Genomic DNA, 21,749 nt, shown 5'->3' with positions numbered 1-21,749 from the left:
TTACGATAAAACAAAACAGCTATCGGGATTATTTTTAAAAAAAGTGAATTTTCAAGAGTGTTTCCAAGACTGACCTGGAACGCCCTGAGAGCGATGCATTCTTTGTTTGCTTATCAAACAATCAAACTGCTTTTATACTCAGGCGCGTGATGTTTTTTTGAAGCCTGGCGCTACCTCTAATCATTTTTTCTAAAAGAGAGTGCAGTTAAGGGAGGCCTAGGCATGAGTTTTAATGGACTCTAATGGGCTTGTTAGACCTTGGGGAAAACCGCTGATGTACAGTACATGAAGGTGATTCAATACTGTTTGCAGGTAAGTTCAGTTTTAAGTGCCTGTCTGCTATAAGTAGTTGAAGACCGTTGTCATCACTGCATTGTTGGCAACAGCACAACTGTGTTACAAATTTCATATCAGATAATCTTAGCTCAAGTAGATACAAAAAAACAACCAGTTTTACTAGATTCTTGTGGTCTTTTTAACTTTAAAGTCTTCAGTAGGCCTAGCTAATCTTGACAGTCTCAATATAGTTTTAAATAGTTTTTTCCCTAAACACGTTTTGTTTTGTGGCGAGGTCCCTTTTCCTCTCTTCCCAGCATGCACTGGGGCGTAAATACTTAATATGGCAGCACTGCTTGACCTTTTGCTGGTTTTATTTACAATGAATTCTTCTGGATTTGGTCACATTTAGAAGTCTGTATATGAGTTTATGCCTCTAGGGAATGTTGATTATATTGTGATTTTTTTGTTGTTGGTCTTGTTATTGTAAGTTACATATTGTAAGGCAAGCCCTATGCTTACAGACAGTACATTTATCTTTGATGAGAGAATCGCACAATTTGCATCTACTGCAAGTTTGTTAATGTCTACAAGTACGTTTCAAACTCTTGTAGTAGTAAATGCTATCTTAGCGCGCGAGGAGGTAACCATGGCGACAGCGCGACGCTCGAGCGCTTTACGTAAAGGATCCGTATGTGACAAAACGTAATTATTTATCACTACAGTAGGTTACGTGGTTATATCACGTTTTCGGAAACAGCTAGGCTACCGTATAAAAGTAAACTTCTCACATTTTGTAATCGTAAGGTTCCGTCTGAGCAGTTTTGAGATCGAGCTTCAAAGTTTTGCATTCGTAGAAAGCACCCCGTTTCTTTTCTAACACAGCTTACAAAAGAAACATCACACAAAATAAGCAGTCACAGAACAAGAATGTGCGAATAACTCCGTTTTCAGATAGAACTTTATTCCAAGGCGAAAATTTTGCTATTTCGACTTTTTTTTTTTTTTTTTTTTTTTTTAACTGAAATCGGTGTCCAGGTATTGCGTATCTAGTCACATATTTTCTGAAGCCATTTCCTAAAGGTGTGGACCCTGCAAGCACATCTCGGCAGGGACTGAGCTGGCTCAGTAAAACAAATGATAAACGAAAAAATATGCGACTGTTTTGAAAGAAAGTTTCATCATATCCAGATGTCAGTGTTGGCCAGTCAGTGTTTCGATGGGACGGTCAGCGCTGGATAACGCGCGTCACGTTTCTCCTCGACCTCCGGGAGCCGCTCACTTTCAGTTTGCGCTCTGCAACTTCGCAAGTGTCTGTCCGCTCGTCCGCCGGCGTGAACAGAAATACAGACCCTACGGATGCTTTCGCGTAAACCGTGCTCGGTGTTCGCCCGGATCCTCGTTTAAATGAGGGGAACAAGAGATTTGTGGGGTTCGTCGCCGCGCTTGCTGTTTGGAGATACGGAGAACATCACTTCTGTCTCTGGCATTATGAATGTCTCTGTTACTAAATGACCTGTGGGAACACTATCATGTAAGTGTAATGTTTTTTTTCTTCGTTTATGCGAGCCTTAGGATGAATGCGATGCTATGTAGTCCATTAAATCTCGTTTTGTCACATCAGTGCTTTCATTACTTTTAAAACTAGTCACTTTAGCTACACTTGAATAATTTTGCAACACAATTGTACTTTTGCCTTATTGCCACGTCTTAATATGTTTTTGAGATATAATATTATGTAATTTAGGCGTGTGGTGTATAGCAAGACCTTGGGCTGATAATGCATAGACTGTAAAAGTTCCTGGGGTCATTCTGAGAGGTGCCTTTTTAAGATAGGTTGGGGAAATAGCTATAACTTGGTAACAGGTTTGATGGTATCGGTGTTGACAGTTTTACAGTTCATTTAGTCATTACAAGCATTGTGAGGATATGACGCTACAGGGTGTATTAGAAAGAGAATTTAAAGCCGGTGTTTAGAGATTATACCTCTCTGACAAACCTAACAAAATATGCGATAAAGCAAAAACATAAACAAATACAATATACAATAAAATATACAATAAAAAAGTACAACAAAAGACATATCAGTGTCTTTTTTTCTGAAACATTATCTCCATATGAATCTAAATCATATAGTATAGTTTTTCAATGTGCAGTGCAGCACAGAGGACTGGAAACTCAAGACCTGACCAGGCAAAAAAAAGCATCAAGTGTCTAAAATAACACACGGTAAAAGTAGGTTTCAGCTTTTCTTTGTTAAATGTCATTATTTACGCGTGCATTCATCGTGACGGACAAAATATACACCCTTTTGTGCAGTGACTCATTTACATTGGCTACATACTGCTCACTTAGGAAACTGCATTTCAGTTGTTTTTAATAAGCCATAATGTTAACCTTTTCAATTAGGCATAAATGTAAAGGACAACAGCCCCTGCGTAGTTACAATAGCTTATGTATTAATGAATTAGTTTGATGCTCGAGTGTTTTTTCTACTGAACTCCTCTGTTGAACACATGTGGGTTATAGTAGATTCAACTCGGTTTAACAAGCAATTTAACAAGGTCCTTTGGCAGCGTTACTTATTGCACACAAAGCCGTATATTTTCTCCCACATTTGTCATATAAAATAATCAGTCACTGCGTATCCATTTTTGGCAGCGAATGGCAAAAATATATGAAAACGGGTAGCGCAGTAGTTGAGTTTCATATTTCCTTTGAGCTCAATAGCTGTTATATGTAACACAATATAAATCCAATACAGTGGCTCTGCATGTAAACCTGCCACTTGAGATGTGTGCATTCTCCTCTCCTCCTTGCTGTAATTTGTGGCTGATTTGTTTCTTGCAGCATCTCCAGCGCGTGGTCGTTCTTTTAGAGGCAAAGGGTAGTGTGGCGCGTGAAACGCTTTTCTGGAATGTTCCCTTGTGCTACGGCCGATATGGCGTCTCCCTCTTGGTTTTGTTAGGAAACAAGTGCAACATTTAATCATTCCTTTTGAGCAAACAGTAATTGCCCTCTTGGGGATGCGAGATAAGAACTAACATTAAAAGCATGACTAGAAGAGAAGAGTAATCTTCCTGTGAACCAATGAGGTGTCTGCTCCAGTGCCACCCGCCTGAGCTAATAAGGGTGTTTTGTGAGAGTAATGTCTGGTTTGAGCACCAGATTGTTTGAGAGAAGCTATAACCCAGTGGCATGGTGGCCTCACAAGTGGCTGTTTTCAAACTTACTAATGAACTCATAGCATTTAAGTGTATAATTAAATATGTGGAGTAATTTGTAGTTTGAAACACCTACAGTAGGAGCAGATTTTATTGTGCCAACGGTTCACAGCAAAGGTTAAATTTAATGGCTAAGGAAGCTATTTGCAAATGGCTTTTTGTGGTCTTTTTTACCTTAAATGCAATAGAGTGTTAGGGAAACAATACAGGCCTTTAGATGTATCAGTGAGTTCTACTGAATGGTTTGGTCAGCAACCTGACACTGACTTCACAGAAAAATACCATATATCAGGCTATATCATATTACACCATCAGACATATGCTTATCTTGCATACCCATCTCACGCACCGGAGGCTCGAACTGGATCATGATTAACGCGGCTGAATTTTGAATGGCTGGATCAGTAGAACCCTGTGTAAACATTCCCACCATGTCAAGTGTGTTATGTAAAAAGTAAAAACACCAGCGGTCCACCAGGTCTCCGATCAAGCACATTGTTGTTTGTCTCTCTCCACTTTGTAACTCAACACGTTCTGTATTGGCTGGTAATCTTCAGCCCCTTGTGGTCCTCTGGACAAAAGTAGAAGCTTTTAGTGAAGCTATTGGTGTAGTCGCTTGTGGCAGTATTGACGTGCGAGAATAAAATACAGAGGTTAGGTCATCGCTGACAATTTAGATGGCTCAGAGTGAAACGTTTTAAACCTTTCCTATAGGCTCTTCATCTACAGCTTTTAGAAGGCTTTCAACGATAGCAGACTAAAATATATATTGAGGAATTCAGTAGGCGATTGAAGATAACTAGAGATAAACCCGTGTTGTTCGCAATTGTGAAACAAGCACATGCTGTTTTTGCATAGTGTGTGTCACTTGACAGGCAAAGGTCCTGTTAATTATTGTCAAGTTAATGTTTATTTTCAGCATTGTTATCAAAAGGACTATTGAAGGGCCTATTAAGCTTTATTATTAGACTTTTATAAGAAGATAAAGGATAAAGTGTGTCATTAAGTTCTGCTGTGACTCAAACTTCAAGCTGTCTATCAATATTAAGCTGCACTCTTACTGGCATCTATGGTTCTAAGAAGAATATTTAACATCCATGGCAGCTTCCACTCTGCAAAAGATTCTTTATGGAGGAAGACGTTTCTTCACATTATTAATGTGTTCTTTACATTAATGTTGTGGTCACATTAACAAAAGTTGGTGGGCAAAAAAGATCCAACCTGGTCTTAAGAAATATGTACCTCTGTGCACGTTTTGTGCAACACTGTTTTTATGTGCCTTATTGTACGTTTCATTGCAATTTCATGGAGAAATGTCCACTGAGTGGCGCTAAAACACAGGTCAATACGTGAACCCTGGCATATTTATATTATGTTGATATAGGTATGTATTGCGGTGGTTTAGAATTGAAATATCCAAGGACATTTGCTCAAAGTTAATGCTTTATCATGTTGGAAATATACCCTACACCCAATCCAACCTTAACCTACCCGACAGTGTTAACAAAAGCTAAACTAATATAAAAACGCATTTGTTGATGCAGCCGTTTCAGCTTTCTTATACACGTTTCCTCTCAAGTACATCTCTATACTCAATAAGTTACTGAACAAAGCTGTTTTTTCAAATCTTTGAAAACCAATAGATATGAAGCTGGATGTGAGTGATGCTAACGTTCAAAAGCATATTAATATTGTTCTTCAGGCATAGTAACTTTCACATTTCAAAGCTTTCTGTTGTTAAACACTGCCAGTTCAGGAAGACGAAACCTTACACAAAACTCCTGCTTGCGTGGATTCCTATTAACTGACTGGATTTCGTCAACAGAACTTCACAGAGGAACTGTAAATGTAAAGGCACCTAACAAATGGTTATTTTGGAACGGGTTATTTGGAGAAACATTCTCACATTGTGGAATCGTTGCTTACTTGTTCAGTGAGAGAAGAAAAGCAGAAAACACCACACGGGCAATCACAAACATTTCTGGTTATGCACAAATGTTGTTTTTGCTTGAAGAATTAATGACAGTAAACATTCGATCAGTTATTCATTTGAATACACATTTGGGAGAATGTTGTGCGTCTTCTTGTGGGCCTTCTTTCTTTTATAATGGTTTTCAGCTCTTTACCCTGTCTTGACCCTGCTAAACTATTTGGCCACTTCAATGTCACATAAACTAATCCTTCTGTGCTTTGAAGTTTTTCTCAGCATGACACCGCATCTAGTTTCCTTTTAAACATCGCTCTGGTTTTTTGCTAAGCAGGTGCCAGCAATTTCCCCTTCTGTGCTACATTGCTGCCAAGTTACAGCCTGTCAACACAATCGCAGATGAAACAGAACAATAGCAGAAGTGGACCAGATGAGATGTGGAGGTGTTTCCTCTGAGCTTTATCAAAAAGCAGCATGAAGCCGGCCGAGCGAGCGTGAAGTGAGATTAGCATTCGGCTCCCTCTCGCTCTGTCTCTCCCCGTTGCTGTCTTCAGAAAACATATCATCATGCTGATACCTGTTCTAATTGTGATTCGGGGGAAAGGTGATTAGCCTTTGTGACCGTGCCTAAAGCAGCCGGCCTGTTTAAGCCAAATTAAACCTTACCAATAAAACCCTTGACTGGGGACTTGAGTGGAAAATGTGGCACTTTTATTGAAGTCATTAATTTGCCTTGCAGGATGCCTGCCCTGGTCTCTGTAGAGACACACGGCCGCCTCTCCACTGGAGCATAAAACACAGTTAGGAAAGGATTAAATACCTGCCCTGAATCAATACCAAGGGAGACAGGCAGTTCTTACTCAGCTCACCTGCCATGGTCAGTCTGCTATGTGAACGTGGTGTACTGATATAATGGACCGTTCCTTGTAAAGCACAGTGCTCCTCTCAGAAACTTTTATCTGAATAAAAGGACCAGTGCTTGTTATGTAGCGCTTCATTGAACAGTTTTACTAGTTATTCGATTCGACAAATTAAGATTTTATGCCAGTTTAAATAATACGGATGAAAAACCCCACACTCTCACAATAAAAGCTTGTAACTGAAGTTTATTATCATTGTGACCTCAAGCATAGAGATTCATTTGTGTGTAATGCAGAGGTTAAGAAGTTTCATTTCGCGTTTTTCTGAATGTTTGCATTTGCTTTTGTGCACGTGTGTGCGTACGTGTGTGTCTGCATAAGAAATAGACATATCAGGAAGTCAGTTTTTTTTTTCTTCACTTATGTAATGTATAGCTTACACAACGAGATATGGGGTTATAAATAAGTGAAAGCATTTACCCACAAAAGGAGATATTCTGTACAGACTTATCTTTTACATACAACGCTGTTTAAAAGTTTAAAATGTTTAAAATGTTTTAAAATACAAAATACATTTTGTTCTTGCAAACATACTTTCATCAAAGAAACCTAAAAAAAAAATGTTTTCAGAATTACTAATGATAATTTATTCAGCATGTTAAAATGACTTAAGTAATTATCTACTAGAATAATATCTGCTAAAAATCAGCCGTTATATATTTCATTTTCATGTAGACATGAAATTACATTCAATTGTAATAATACTTCTGCATTTTCTGCAAATTCTTACTGCATTTCTGATTAAATAAATACAGCCTTGGTGAACATAACACATTTCTTACAAAAACATTATGATTATCAAATTTTTGTTGCGTACGAAAGAATCTCGAAAAGGTCATACAACTACCACAACCCATGAGTCCTGTGTTGCATGTTTTAAGCAATCTTAAGCTACATTGCCTAAAGAAAAGTCACGAGCATAAAGGAAATGCTGGTTGCTGAAAATCTGCAGCGCATCTACAATTTCAAATTTGTAAATTTTCAAAGGTGACGAGACATATGGGAACTATTTATGTATGAATACATGCAAATACAAGTGACATTTAAGCGCTATGGTGGAATTTTTTTTTTAATCTGTTTCACGTATAATGCATAAATCATAATGGCTTCAGAAGACCTAAATATTGCATGACTACTATAAACCACTTTTATGGTGTCCTTTTTGCAGCTTGACAGTTCCTGTTCAGTGCATGCTTTCCGCTTTTTTCATTGATGTAGGCAAACCGTTCTTTTAATAGCGGTTACAGTAACATGCTTACAATGGATACTTAGCAAGCCAACATTCCAGACAGTTTAAAAGCTCAAGTGGAACTATATTTTTCTAGGTGCATGAACCCTGAGTTTCTTTTAAGAATTAAAGTTGATGAGCCTGATTTGTCTGTCTTGTTGTGTGGGCACCGATATGGTGCTCATGCCCTCAGGTAGACCGCATGGGTTTGTGTCCTGCCTAGCTACCTGCTTATTCATCATGCTGAGCAGTTTGGAGCCCAATTGAATTAGTTCCCTTTCAGTTGCCCAATGTTCTCATGTTAAAAGCCTCTGCTGTTTGAACAGCCAGGTGCATCCTGGCAGTAAAAAAAAAGTTTAGTTAGGCTTCTTGCACCACTACCATCATACTGAAGTCGACAAGTCACACTTAAAGAAGCCAGGATTGAAAGACCATAATTTTCAGCACTGGTGATGACATATTTATCAGCTCTTTAGTACTGTTGGCTAATGCAGACTGCAAGACCAGAATGCTGTAAGTCTGTAATTACATTTATCTTTGAATTGCTGTGTTTTTTCAACTAAATGTTACTCTAGGACATTACAGACTGTTGGAGAAAGAATATATCTTGATAAGATCAAGAATATATTCATGTGTTCTGTTCCTTATTAATTGTTAAATATAATTCTGACACGTTGATATGTTTTGCAATAGCTGATTTTGTGTGTGTGTGTGTGTGTTATTCGATTAAAGTGAAATGGCAGACCCCGTTTCTTTTGTTATTTTGTTATCATGTCATAACATGTACAAAAGATATGACTTTTGTAGTTTCATAGTATCTTAGGAAATACATAACATGTGTCAAACCAGATCTGCATGGTATTACTTCATTTCAGAATGGAAAGCTTTGTTTCGAAGGCTTGAATGAGAAACAAGATTACATGAAAATCTTCTGACACCTTGTGAAGTATCATAGAAATATCACCATTTTAGATTAAAATAGTTGTATAAGGGAAAGCTTGTGGTTTTTAGTGTATTCTATATACAACTGGCCATTGCTTTATATTAGTTTTTATTTTCTAATCACTTTTATGCCTTCACTTTGATCTTTTGATCTTTTTGATATGACAAATGATTTTTAATAGTAAAAATATATAAAAAAAAAAAACTGCAACAACAAAACAACAATATAGATTGTAAATATTAATTGCACAATAGTTATAATGTAATAAAATGTATCAAAATATTGTTTTAGAGGAGGTTTTACATTGATTATAGTATGTAATTTCAAACAAATCATATACAGAGTAATACGTGTAGATATAGTATTCAAATGGCAGAAGAGTTACTAAATGGTTAACTGGTTCTTAGAAGTTGCATTGTTGCCGTTTCTTTGAAATGTATCAGTATTAAAAAAGCTGAAGAAATTGGTTGAATACCAGCAGGGAAAGGTGTCAAATCTCACCAGTCAACAATCTAGAAAAAGCAGTTAACCACAGGACTTGACCTCCCCCTTGCTACGTTCTCCAGGGGTAGGCATGAACCTGATATGAGAGCGGTGAATGCAGTAGCCTTTGTATAGAACAGGACGAATCTGCTTTTTTCCAGATTTTTTTCACATATTCAATATATATTTGATCGAAATAGGGTTTTAACGGTTGACAACAATACAGTATCTAACCCCGTAAGCACACTGCAGTATTTACTCACTTACAAATTCATGAGTTTTGCTAAATCGTACATATGTTACGAGTTGCAAAATGTTATGAATTTCTACGAATAACCGACACGTAACCCCTCCCCTAAACCTAACCGTCCCTGGGGTTTAGACACTGGGTTTTTTTCTCATGTGTTCTTCCCTTATATAATAAATTTAGTGTGCAGATTTTGTGCGTGACAACTGGAGAGTACTTTTAAGATTTAATAGGATGGCTTTTCTTGGAAAGAAATGTTTTTTTGAAGGAGCTCTCGCTGCCGGGTGATTTCAGGAACAATTTTGAATCACTCAGGAACTTTACACTTTCCTTTGAAGAGTACAGATTATTTTCAGGCGTTTCTTTGTGCCGCAGCTGTAAAAACCTTAATTAATAAAATAATTAACAATTAATTAATTAATAAAACAGTAATTAACGGAAGGGATGAAAAATGTATATTCCGATCCACGTCTATATTCGTTGTCACCTTTGATATGGGCTTCATATAGTAAGGTTGATCTAGTTGTATATCTTGCTGTCCTTTTGTCCTTCCCGTGGACATTTTAATAAACCTTGTTTGACCCCGGTGTCTGTTGCACGTCCAGGAGTTTTGGCAGGCCTTGCTGTTGTATCCTTGATCTGATCTCCCGCTAATGAGTGAATTAATGAATAATCAGATGTTTCTATTTTAGATTCAGCCTTTTTTCTGGATGCCTCCCTCTCTCTCTCTGTCTTTCTCTTCCTCTCTCTTCCCGTCTCTCTCCAGCTCTTTCATTAAGAAATAGCAGGAAAAACTTGTCTCTCTGCACCTCCTGATTAGAAATCTGCCGGCTCCTCTTTTCAAAATACTAACCGTATTTGTTATTGTGAGGGTGCTGTGATAACATTGGGGTCCTTCCAGCCCAGAAAGGAGGGAGGTTCAAGGCCATCATGTCTACACTCATTATTTAGCATGACCCCACTGAAGCACAGGGACTGATAATAGCTCTGATTAAATCTATCTGGCACGGTCTGGGCCTAAATGATCACTCTTAGCTAAAAAATGCAAGTCTTTACCTCATTCACGTTGTTGCATACATGTAACTTCAGTTCGTTCTCCAAACTGGACAATAACAACATTTGTCATTTCATGACAGAGCCAGTGCCTTGGGAGATCAGGTCGTTCAGGGGTCAAGTGTCCAGCCTTCCTTTTCCTATTAATTTTCACTGCACGTACCCCGTCTGTCACACAAGAAAGTGTGTTTCACACAACAAATCGAAAGCTACATCCACAGGAGAGGGTAACAAAATTGACATTTGAGCCTTAGGAATAAGGCTGATTTGATTGAGATAATTACCGTATTCAGACGCACTTGAAATTGAACCTAATTAAACAGGCTTCCTCGGAACGTGATAACATTTCACAGGAGTCGATTATCATTTATTTGTATGTACGCAGCAAAACCACGTTATCCTGTCTGGCTTCTATAATAGATTTTTTGAAATAGCAATAGTTATTGAATGCCCGCCACTAAACGTTGCTTACGCAACATGCCGTACCCAAGGGCAGTTTGTCCTAATAGCTCAGAACCTGTTGTCATAAGTTGTGTATGTTCTGTATCTTTGACATTATTGCTTAATCTTAAACTTTTGGCTACTTTGAGCTAATATTAGGACTATATTCTGCTCTTGAAATCAGGCAAACGTTCATTACTTAAGAGCTCCACATGGCTCTGTGCCGTTTTTGAGTGTGTTTGGACCTTTTTGTGTTTCGTAAATTTAAAAAAAGTTAGGTTTAGCAATTAGTATTAATAACAATAAGGTAAATGAAGACAGAATCTCCATATTTTGCCTGCTGTCACTTGTTGGTAAAAAATAGCACACATTTTATTTAACATTAGAGGAACAGATCCCATGTTAAACACAGTCTGTGTTTGTTAATCTTAAACTGACCATTACAGCTGTAAACACATAATAAGTTATCTTAAGAGAGCCAAAAATTTTAAGTCTTTGAAAACCAAGTGCTAAAATGACCTATAAATTGTGTGAGCTTTAGCTGCAAGCCATGGGCATCGTGTTAAGACGGGAGCTTATTTACTCTGTTGGTCTTTCAAACATGCACCAGTTTTCTTATTAATGTGCTCTTAGAATGTTTTCATTTCGTTAATGAAGAAGGCAAAGTTTCACACTTTTTTGTGCCACCACAAATCAGAGTAAAACAAAATGCACATTAGTACCGGTTGTCATCACTGATAAGGTGTAGGCTCATTTTAACACTTCTAATTGTCCATTACGCATTGACTTTTTCTCCGTAACTTAATTGTAGCGGCTGTAATTGCAATCTTGATATATCAATATCTATATCTTTACTATTATTTCTGTTGTTCTCTTACAAGCTTTTGTTGAGCAGTCCTCTCCTGAGATGTGTTTTTGATGACGTCATGACACAGTGATATTTCTAGTCTCATTAGGAACTAGAGACTCATTTCTTTGTACTTCAAAGAAGTGTCAATATTGAAGACAAGCGTGATGGTATCACTGACCGCTGCTGTAACACAGGTGTTCCTGATTATTCATAGCCTCATTTACAGGGTTCCATGGGAAATAGCGTCTGACGTCCGAGTGCTTTGTTCGTCATTTTCACCTGTCTATAGAGAGAAAATGAGAGTAACAGGTCTTTATTCTGTGCTTTGTTACCACAGTGACCATGGACAAAGGCCAGCTATATTTGTTTACACTGCATTAAAAGATCTTCTTTTGTGTAATGCAAACTTTGATATGATCAGAAGTTGTAAATGCACACAAACTCCGTATTTTAATCTGAGATATCTCGTATCGTAACTGCCAGTTATTTCTCTGCACACTTATCGCCCAACCCAAATGAAAATGAAGTCGGGTTGACAACTTTCCAGTGGTTTACATTCCATCATCTTTAAGTCTTTTTTTACCCTGTGGTGCTTTGCGCTTTTCTCTATTAAAGGATACATTGTTATCTGCTACTATGAGATATTGATATTGGAGCAGAATGACAGATTGGATTAGACCAGTGATTTTTAGGCCTCTGTTGGCATATCGGTCACCATTACAGGCCCTAGGCAGGGCAGCGGACCTCTGCTATTATCTCATGTTTCCTACTGATTGAAAATCATCAAGCTCACAAGCAACATTTTAAAATTTGTTCCAATAATTGATCTGTTTAATTTCGTTCTTAGACCTTTCATAGTAATCAAAATACAGTGCAGGTCATTTTGTATTTATCAAGCTTTGCAAAATTGATTTTCATTTAGTTTTGTCATGTATAATTTGTAAAACAGTAGTCCATTTTTAGTTTGTCATTGCAACACTGACAAAAATGGCATAATCTTATCATGACAGTGGTATGACTATATACAAAGTCCATTTAAGGCAAACCTGTTCACTATTTGTAACAAACCAAGGCAGCTATTTTCAGTTAAGAAAACGTATCTACTTAGATAAGTGTTTGTCAAAATTGTTTAATTAATGAATAAAACCGCATTCTTCTGGGTATCTCTAAAACTGTGCAGTGCTACCTTCTTAAAGTAATTGTTCACCTAAAAATTAAAATAGTGTCATCATTTAGCCTACTCACCCATATGTTGTTCCAAACTTGCATGACTTTCTTTAGACATTTTGAAGAATAAATCAATAATTTTGGTGTGCATTTGAGTTCAAGTTGTCTTCATAGCCCTACTAAATAATAATAAAAAAAGCTGATTGACTGGTCTTAACTGGTTTAAGATATAAGTAGCCTGTAGCTCTTTTTAGCTGGTCTTCCAGACTGACCAGCCCTCTAAAATCTGCCTGCTGACCAACTATGACCTGGCTGAACGACCAGCTAAAACTAGACAACCAGCTTAGGCTGGTTTTTCCCCAATTTCCAACAAAAGCCTGAAGTTATCTGAAATGTAAATGAACTGACCTGAACTGGTTTATGGTTTCGGGATGTTGAGCGTTATCCCCAGAGTCTGAATCACATTGAGTCATTTCTCCACATTGTTCATCTATTTCCTTTGAGTCTAAAGTTGAAATTACACCGACTTACTTTGAAGTTATAAAAATAGTTACATTTAATTAAGGAAAAAAAATATTTGCACAATAAGTAAAATATTATGATTCTTGCTGTTGTTTTTTTGTGTGTGATTGTGATCTTACATATGGATGCTAAGGTTGGCACGTGCACTGCCACCCGGTTGGTCTGCACAGCAGCATATCCCATTTATCTCTTCTGCACAGTCACAGTTTCTCTATGAATCTATAAACAGTCTGAAGCAAACAGCAAGCTTGGTGTCACTCCAGACACTGGTTGTGCCACATCACCATGGTTAAATAAAAACACCATTTACAAAAAGCCTGCTTAGAATTTGTATTATTATTGCTTTGTTTAATAAAAAAATCATTAAAATTGTTAAATTATTAAATATAAATTAAATTCATTAAATTTGTGTGTTAGTTGATCTTTGGATTTTTAAGGAATGCTGTATTAATCTGAAATGTTTTATTATTGCCTTGCATGTGCAAGGAGCATGTAGGTCACCTGTCAAGTCATAATGTTCTGCTCTGTTTATTTTATATCATATTTCCTCATTCTAGAAGGTACATATAATCTGCTTGATCTAAGGAGAAAAATAACTCCTTCATACCAAGATCTGCACAAAGGTCTGTTCAGAAAGAAATGTCCTCCTAGAGATTCTGTACCAGCAGATACAAACCTTGGAGAACAAGATGGAGCTTTGTAATGAATGTTAACTCCAAACAAACAGATGCTAATGCGAGGATGACCAAGGTTAGGGGTGGGAATAGGAAAACATGCACTCATTGTATCAAAGTGCAAATCTAATCTAACAAATATACAGCACTGCTCAAAAAAGCACATTTCTCTCTCAACAATAATAAAAATCGCAAACATTTCAGTAAACGATGAATCGTGTGACTCACATAATTGTTCTTTTTCCTATTTTGCAGATGGATGTTTTTGGAGACCCCAAAGAAGATTAATCATTGCGTGACCTTCAGAGATGGAAGTGAATGTTTCATACTGCTAAAAAAAAACCTTGACCCACCTGAAACCACTCCATGGTGATCGTTTTATGAGGATTAATGGCATGTTTTCTTGTGGGCACAACTTTGACCTCTGAGCTCTCCTAGAGGTTAAAACACTAAACATGAAATGTGGTAGAGACATGTGACACATCAGGCCCACCATGCTAGACCGTAGTGGGCAACAGTGTTACAGTCACGATACAATACATGAAAGCTAAAAGGAAACCTCTTGACTTGCTAATCTTACTTTTAAACATGGCTTGAGTTGGGACCGTAGAAGCCTCAGCCAATTTCGATGATTATAGAAGTCTCTGAGGAAGTGAAGAGACCATGTGTAACATCTCAACCTCGTGCAATGTTGACTCAAACATAGACCAGTTCTTCCAGCCGGCGCTGTATATTATCGTCATCGTCCTTGGCTTCCCCACCAACTGCATGGCCCTGTGGGCCGCATACATGCAGGTCAGACAGAAGAACGAGTTGGGGATCTACTTGATGAACCTCTCGGTGGCTGACCTCTTGTATATAGCCACTTTGCCGCTTTGGATCGACTATTTCCTCCACCATGACAACTGGATCCATGGTCAAGTGTCCTGCAAGCTGTTTGGTTTCATCTTCTACACCAACATCTACGTCAGCATCGCCTTCCTCTGCTGCATATCAGTGGATCGTTACTTGGCAGTGGCTCATCCCCTGAAATTCGCTAAAGTCCGCAGGATCAAAACAGCCTTGCTGGTCAGCGTTGTTGTGTGGGTAACAGAAATAGTGGCCAACTCCGCACCTCTCTTCCACGATGAGCTTTTCAAGGACCGCTTCAACCACACCTTCTGCTTCGAGAAGTATCCAATGCAGGATTGGGTGGCCGGGATGAACCTTTACCGCACTTTTCTCGGATTCTTGGCGCCTTGGGGGGTGATGCTGGCTGCGTACAGAGGCATCCTGAGAGCCGTGCGCAGTAACGTTTCCACCGAGCGCCAAGAAAAGGCCAAAATCAAGAGGCTGGCCCTCAGTTTGATCCTAATCGTCCTCCTCTGCTTCGCTCCCTACCACGTGCTCCTGTTGTGGCGCAGCATGCTCTTCCTCAGCAACCCCTGCGATTGCCGTGCCGAGGAGAACTTGTTCGGCGCTTATCATGTGACTCTAGCACTCACCAGCCTCAACTGCGTGGCGGACCCCATCCTCTACTGCTTTGTCAATGAAGGAGCCCGTAATGACGTAGGCCGGGCCCTGGCCACTCTCTTCGGCCTCTTCCAGCGGGGCCAAAGCCCAGAGGCCCTCATGGGAGCATCCATCACCATTGAGACGCCTCTGGCTATGAAGAAGCCCGATTTCTACAGTGAGGTCAAAACAAATGCCTATAAAACTGATATTGAAGTGCTCAAAGACGAGTGCCTTCAAATGACCATTCTCAGTGTTAAAAAGTGAAGTTATATGTCGATGTAACATACAGCGGCCCCATAAAGTGTACACTTAAAACAGAATTTTTATTGAAATTAGCTACATTTCAAGTGGCATCTGAAAATGCTGCTGAGGCTTTTCCTAAAATGATTTCTGTGTCTTTTAAAGCCCAAAGTAGACTTTGTTATTGACACAAACGCTTACGAACACAGGCCCTCAACATAAGCGCATTGTGGCGATTCGTACTTGTCCAGTTTCTACATTGTTTCTCTCCTGAGGTTATGACTTATATATTTGTCTTTGTACTTATCTAAATTAGAGTTGCATGCATCTCTTAACCACGTCACACAAGTGCTTGTCAACGAGAGTGTCTGCTGTTGCTGTTGTTTCAGTTTTTCAGTTTGTTTCTAATTTACTGTTAAACATTGGGCTGGGGCAGTGTCGCCACCTTATGGACAAGCTAATTACTGCAAAAGAAAATTATATGCAAGTGCAAGCTGCACACATATGTATTATGATGATGATGAAGTTATGTATAACATTGATTTTTAGTAGTTGTGTGAAGTTCTCCCATTAACATTTAGCAAGCAAAAAGTCTAAATACTTTTTTATCTTAATTTTAAACAATTTTTTTATTATTTACAAGTTAGTCCCCTACCCCTAAAAGAAAAAAAAGGAAAAACGTTTTTTTTTTTTGTCTTTAATACTGTGTCTATATAATCAATGCCACTTGGTTTGATTTTTTTTGTTCAATGCAATAACATTCAGCATTTAATGTGGCTTAAAGGGATAGTTCAGATCAACAATTCTGTCATCATTTACTCACTGTCATGTTGTTCCAAACCTTTCTTAGCAGGACACAAAAGAAGATATTATTTACAATGTCTATGTTTTGCTCTTGTCCATAAACTGAATGTGAATGAGATCTGCGTTATTTTGGACCCCACTGACTTTCGTTACAAAAGCTAGATTTCATGGGCAAAATGTAAACAATCGAAACATTCCATACACTTTTGTGTCGCATTAATGAAAACACGTTTGGGACAGCATAATAATGATTAAATAATGACAGAATTTTACATTTTAAGTGAACAAAGTGTAATTACTTTTTGGGGCCGCTGTATAAGGTCTTTCTGACGATAACTATACCAATACCTATGTGTACCTCAAGTTCTACCCAGAAACACTGTCTATGATAAGATCTTTAACTCGGAGATGAGGATTAATCAATGTCAGCAAAATGCTGATATCAAAAAAATCTCTCTCCTTTTGAATGTTTTATATGTACATGCCTGCCATTTGTGTCAGATTTCGCGGGAAATATACTCTACTATCCTACTCTACTATTTTGAAACGATTGCTTGTTTTAAGCAAGCCCAATTATTTATTTCCCCACTGTTGTCACAGTCAACACAAATACCGTATGGGCTGTTTTAGGTGTCATGTCTTAATATGCATCTTATTACGCTGAATAAAGTCTTAATAAGACACTTTAACAAGAGGAGCGTGTTTCTCTCAGCTGTCTCTTGTTTGATATACTTTATGTTCGGTGGCCCACAGATACCCAAAATGGAAACTGTTTTCCAAACAATGGGCTTTGCTGTTGTTTACATTTTTTCTTCATTAGTTCTCCAGGTGCCCTATTTCAGCCTACCAAACTGTAAGTCCTGAATGTCAGCAGTGAGAAAAGTGCAATGTAATGGATTTGCTGTTATGCCAAAATAAAACACATGATGTCGGTCGTTCTTCTGTTGTGTAGTTGTCAGCTCTTTTCTTTACATAGCTCTGATAAATTCTTTATTTTGCAACAGATGTTGTGAAAGGAAGTGATAAGGTGATATGTAAATAAAAAAGCGAATGCTTTATGACATAATTTGCAATCAAGGGCGATGGCCTAGGCTTTATAACCTGAAGTACACAAGTTTACACATGTAGCGGAAAACGTGAAACTTTAAGGAAAAATCACATTTGTGTTAACGTCGATGTTCATGTGAAGTTGCGCTATCACAGATGAGTCTATCACTTTAAAGAAGAGCCGAGCTGCTTGTGAAGTGTGTCAGATTATTAATAGAGCGGAACACTGAGCTGCCAGTAAAATGCTCACGGGGGACTTCTTACATATTCTGTAAACACAAGACTTTATCTCCAAAATATTTATGTATGCTAAGTCTGATAATTCCTGCGTGTTGTACACAGGAAATCTTTCTGTATACCAGGAATCTGTTTTTCCATCTTTAGTGTTAAAAATGACAATTTCAAAGTTGCTGCTGCTGCGTTCCCTGAAATATCAGTTTTGAAATCATTCTGATGGAACACTGGCTTCTAATACGGTGAAGGATTCTGTTTTTTTCCAGTGCTTCTACCAAACATCTGTTCTGGGAGTAAGTTTGGTGAGCGGGTGCGAAATTCTGCGAAAAGAGATTGCACAGAAAAGTCACAGAATATACAAAAAAGTACAGTTTTTTTTTTGTTTTTTTTTTACAGGCAATTAAGAAAGCTGAGCACACTGTGATGTGACCCGGTCTCTCTCACACTCCGCATTTGAACAGTCAATAGCAAATACTTAAACTGATAACAAAACATACTTACAGTCGTTGATTCAGAAGTGCCAGATTGTCAGAAACAGCCTTTGTGCACAGCCAACCTTCTGTTTTTCTAGGTTCAATATTTTCATATTTTCACATCATGATGTAGACATCTGGGGGTGTGTTTTAATGAGGCCTTCCCTTTCCGATAGAGTAAGTCCTTTTGTGGGAGACTATGTAACTGCAGATCTTATACATGCACAAACAGCTACATACCACAATAAAAAAAAAAAAAAAAAAAAAAAGATTATATGACCCCTTTAACAATGCCCTTACTGCTTTTCTGGGCCTTGAACATGATAGCTGCATTGTTGTCCAAGAAAGATAAAGCTCCCGGATTTCAACAAAAATATCTAAATTTGTGTTCTGAAAATGAACAAATGTCTTACAGGTTTGGAATAACATGAGAAATGTACATTTTTAGATGTACTATCCCTTTAAGACATTACTCCTAATTATCTCATAGTAAATCCGTATAGGCATTCTTAAATACACACTAGTTACATTTTTTCAGAAGATTAATAAAAATAAGAAATAACATAATTTAAAAAAAAGAAAAATATGCAAAATCATCTAAAACCTGCATCACGTGTGTTTATTTATAGATATGGTCAACAGCACGTGCCTTGCCAGCATTTCATTTTACCTTTCAACATCTGTGTGACTGAAGTCATGACTTCATGCTCCTTCAATTCAATGTGCTGCAGCACACTGCCCATCTGTCCAAGGTCAATGTTCAGTGGGTCACGTTCCTCCTGAGTGAAACACAATGCCTTGGCACTCCAGCTCTCCGCCGGAGCGGTGTGGCTGTCCAGTGACCTGGAAAGGAGTAATGCCGATGGGTTCTTATCTTAAAGTGTCAGACTGTGCAAACGTGTCTGTGTACCGCTCCTTGACATATTCTGACCTTCCAGTTAAAGGAAAATATGCAAATAATTCAAAAAATTACTGGTAATTCATTATTAATATTAAAATACATATTTATTTCTTTTTAATGTACTAATAAATTGGCAAGTGAAATGTGTAATGCGTGTACATTATTGTTTGTTTTTTTCACTATATTATGATAAGTTTCAGTCAGTTTATGAATAAATTATATAGGACAATATCTTTGAGATCTATAGCGGATGTTGTTGCTGTCTTTTCCCAGATATGCTGTGCAGAGGGTGAAGTGGACTACTTGAACTGTGTCGTGTGTTTATCCAAGCGTAGGTCAAGGTCTCACTGGGATATTATAATATTGTGTAGCATGCCATCTTTATTTATCATATTTCAGTGACAATAGACGTCGGATTGAACTATAATGAAATGCAGGCTTCTTCATTAATCTTCACCGAAAACAAAGTAAAAGCTCTAGAGCCCACTTATTTTATGCACTTGCGTAATCTGCGCATTACAAGTCACGCTGTGATTTATATGCTTGCTGTTGTGTGTCGGTAATCAGCAGAGAAAATTGGGAGGCAAAGCCCTTATTTTCCACAAGAGATTGTCTCCCACTCACTGACATCCTTATGAGGAATATACAGCAAAGAAATAAGGACTTTCTTCACACCAAAGCACACACATTTCCAGCACTAACACGTGTAATTGCTTGAGTGTCATTCAAATTGCAAGAGAAAGGCTGAAATGGCGATGCATTTTTTAAACAGCGCAGACTAGAAGATGGGATGTTTCACCAGCACACGGTGGCATTTTAAATGCATGATGCCTGGCTTATGTTGTTAAAGCATGAGCTGGTGTATTCTGAGAAAATGCATCAGTGTACAAAGAGATGTTTTTCTTTTCATATTCATGCTTGAAAGACTGAGAACTATAATCAAATGTGTTTCACTGGACTTTGAACAATGGTAAGGGGATATTTTGGGAGTTTGCATCATGGTTCACCGATGTGACCTTGTGTTCACCTTCAGTTTTGTTCATTAGACTGCACTCAATAATGCATAATGTTATATAGACAGGTTATAGCACATGCATATATATATATATATATATATATATATATATATATATATATATATATATATATATATATATATATATATATATATATATATATATATATGCTTTAAGACATTTTGTTTTGTTTTTTTTTTTTTTTTTACAAAAATGTCTATTTTTTTATTTATTTATCGGATTATAACATAGATTTATCATCTCGTTTTCGATGGGGTCCCACAACGTAACACACATCACAGCATAACAACAACAAAAAAAAGGCCAACCACCATAATAATGAAATAATTACTAGTAACACAAAAGAAACTAAATATGGTACAAAATATAACAATCAGTGTATCTAATCACAATATGGATCAATAACGTGTTTAAAAATAACATGCACAATCCAAAGTAAAGTACGATATTACTGTTTGCTCAAAAATCTTAAATTATGTAATAGATTGAATATCAGCATGTAAATTGGTTCAGTCTATTAGACCTTTAAACAAAAAAGGCCTTTTACCAATGTTTTTTTTTGACAGGATGAACAAACAAATTGGTCTGAACATAATGCCTGACTTGATCACTTAAAGAAAAAAGTACAAAATATTGTTGCAGATAACAAGGATATTTAAAATAGAATTCTTCTGAATAAAAACTGAGGTTGATATGTCATCTTGTGTGCAAAGATGGGCACTGGAGTGCATCGTACGTCATGATGAGGAAAACTAATCTACAAAGTCTATATGCTGTGTTAAGAGGAGCAAGATTTCATTTTGATGCAGTCTGATAAATAACGTTACAACAATGAAATATTAGAAGTATAAGTTGAGGGGTAACTTCAAAATTAATGTAGAATATGATTAATATGTGATTTAAGGGAGGTTAGACTAGAACCAAACGTCTTAATATAAGACTTTTATTAAGCACTAATTTATTGTCCAAAAGTCAATCCTGTAAAATCATAAAATCATACCGAAGAGACAATAAAATTTGTAAAATATCAGAATCAGATACATAAATAACTGGTGTATAGTTGAACTATACAATTAACAACTATTAACAGTAAATCATTTACTTAGAAAAAAGAAGTCCTAGTATTGAACCTTGGGCCACACCTCTTAAAAACTGTATTTAAAAATAAAAATATTTTCTGTGTATAATTCTGTATTTTATTTTATGTAATTATGTATTTAAATGAATAGTTTTATTGTAATTCTGTATTTTATTTCATTTTAAATAATTGTAACATTTATCCAACATAATGTTGGGAAATAAAAGAAAAAAATAAACAATCGAAACTATTTACAAGCTCTGTCTGACACTGCTCAGAGAGGAAACCCTCACAGTATCAAACACCTCACAGTCCTCCCGAGGTGAAAGGATCGGGGTGGTTTGAGGACAGGAGGTGCAAGATGACCGCTGCAGGGTTCGTCTACTGTCCTGCTGATGTCATGGCGTCTGCTGGGGGTCCTGGACGAGACAGGGGTCAGAGGAATGACGCGCTCCCAGTTAACTGGGTCCAGAGGGATGGGGAAAC

General features: G+C 37.4%; 1 protein-coding gene across 3 annotated transcripts; it reads left to right on the top strand.

The window, feature by feature from the left end:
- The first annotated feature begins 154 nt into the window (after positions 1 to 154).
- On the top strand, positions 155 to 17,432 carry gpr4 (G protein-coupled receptor 4). Of its 3 annotated transcripts, none has more exons than XM_043258125.1 (2): positions 155 to 312; positions 14,211 to 17,432. In XM_043258125.1, exon 2 carries the CDS (start codon positions 14,619 to 14,621, stop codon positions 15,711 to 15,713), a length of 1,095 nt encoding a protein of 364 aa, XP_043114060.1. In that variant the 5' UTR covers positions 155 to 312; positions 14,211 to 14,618; the 3' UTR covers positions 15,714 to 17,432. The 3 variants fall into 3 exon arrangements, with proteins under 3 accessions (XP_043114060.1, XP_043114059.1, XP_043114061.1); XM_043258124.1 differs by lacking the exon at positions 155 to 312 and adding an exon at positions 1,350 to 1,810; XM_043258126.1 differs by lacking the exon at positions 155 to 312 and adding an exon at positions 7,956 to 8,088.
- Positions 17,433 to 21,749: the final 4,317 nt, after the last annotated feature.

The sequence above is a fragment of the Puntigrus tetrazona genome, chromosome 15 (genome assembly GCF_018831695.1).
Source record: "Puntigrus tetrazona isolate hp1 chromosome 15, ASM1883169v1, whole genome shotgun sequence".
In the NCBI taxonomy this organism is placed as follows: domain Eukaryota; kingdom Metazoa; phylum Chordata; class Actinopteri; order Cypriniformes; family Cyprinidae; genus Puntigrus; species Puntigrus tetrazona.
This window is presented reverse-complemented; position numbering and strand designations above follow the sequence as displayed.

Excerpts from the sequence above, each read along its gene's own strand:
- gpr4 (XM_043258125.1), top strand. The coding sequence starts at position 14,619 with ATGTGTAACATCTCAACCTCGTGCAATGTTGACTCAAACATAGACCAG.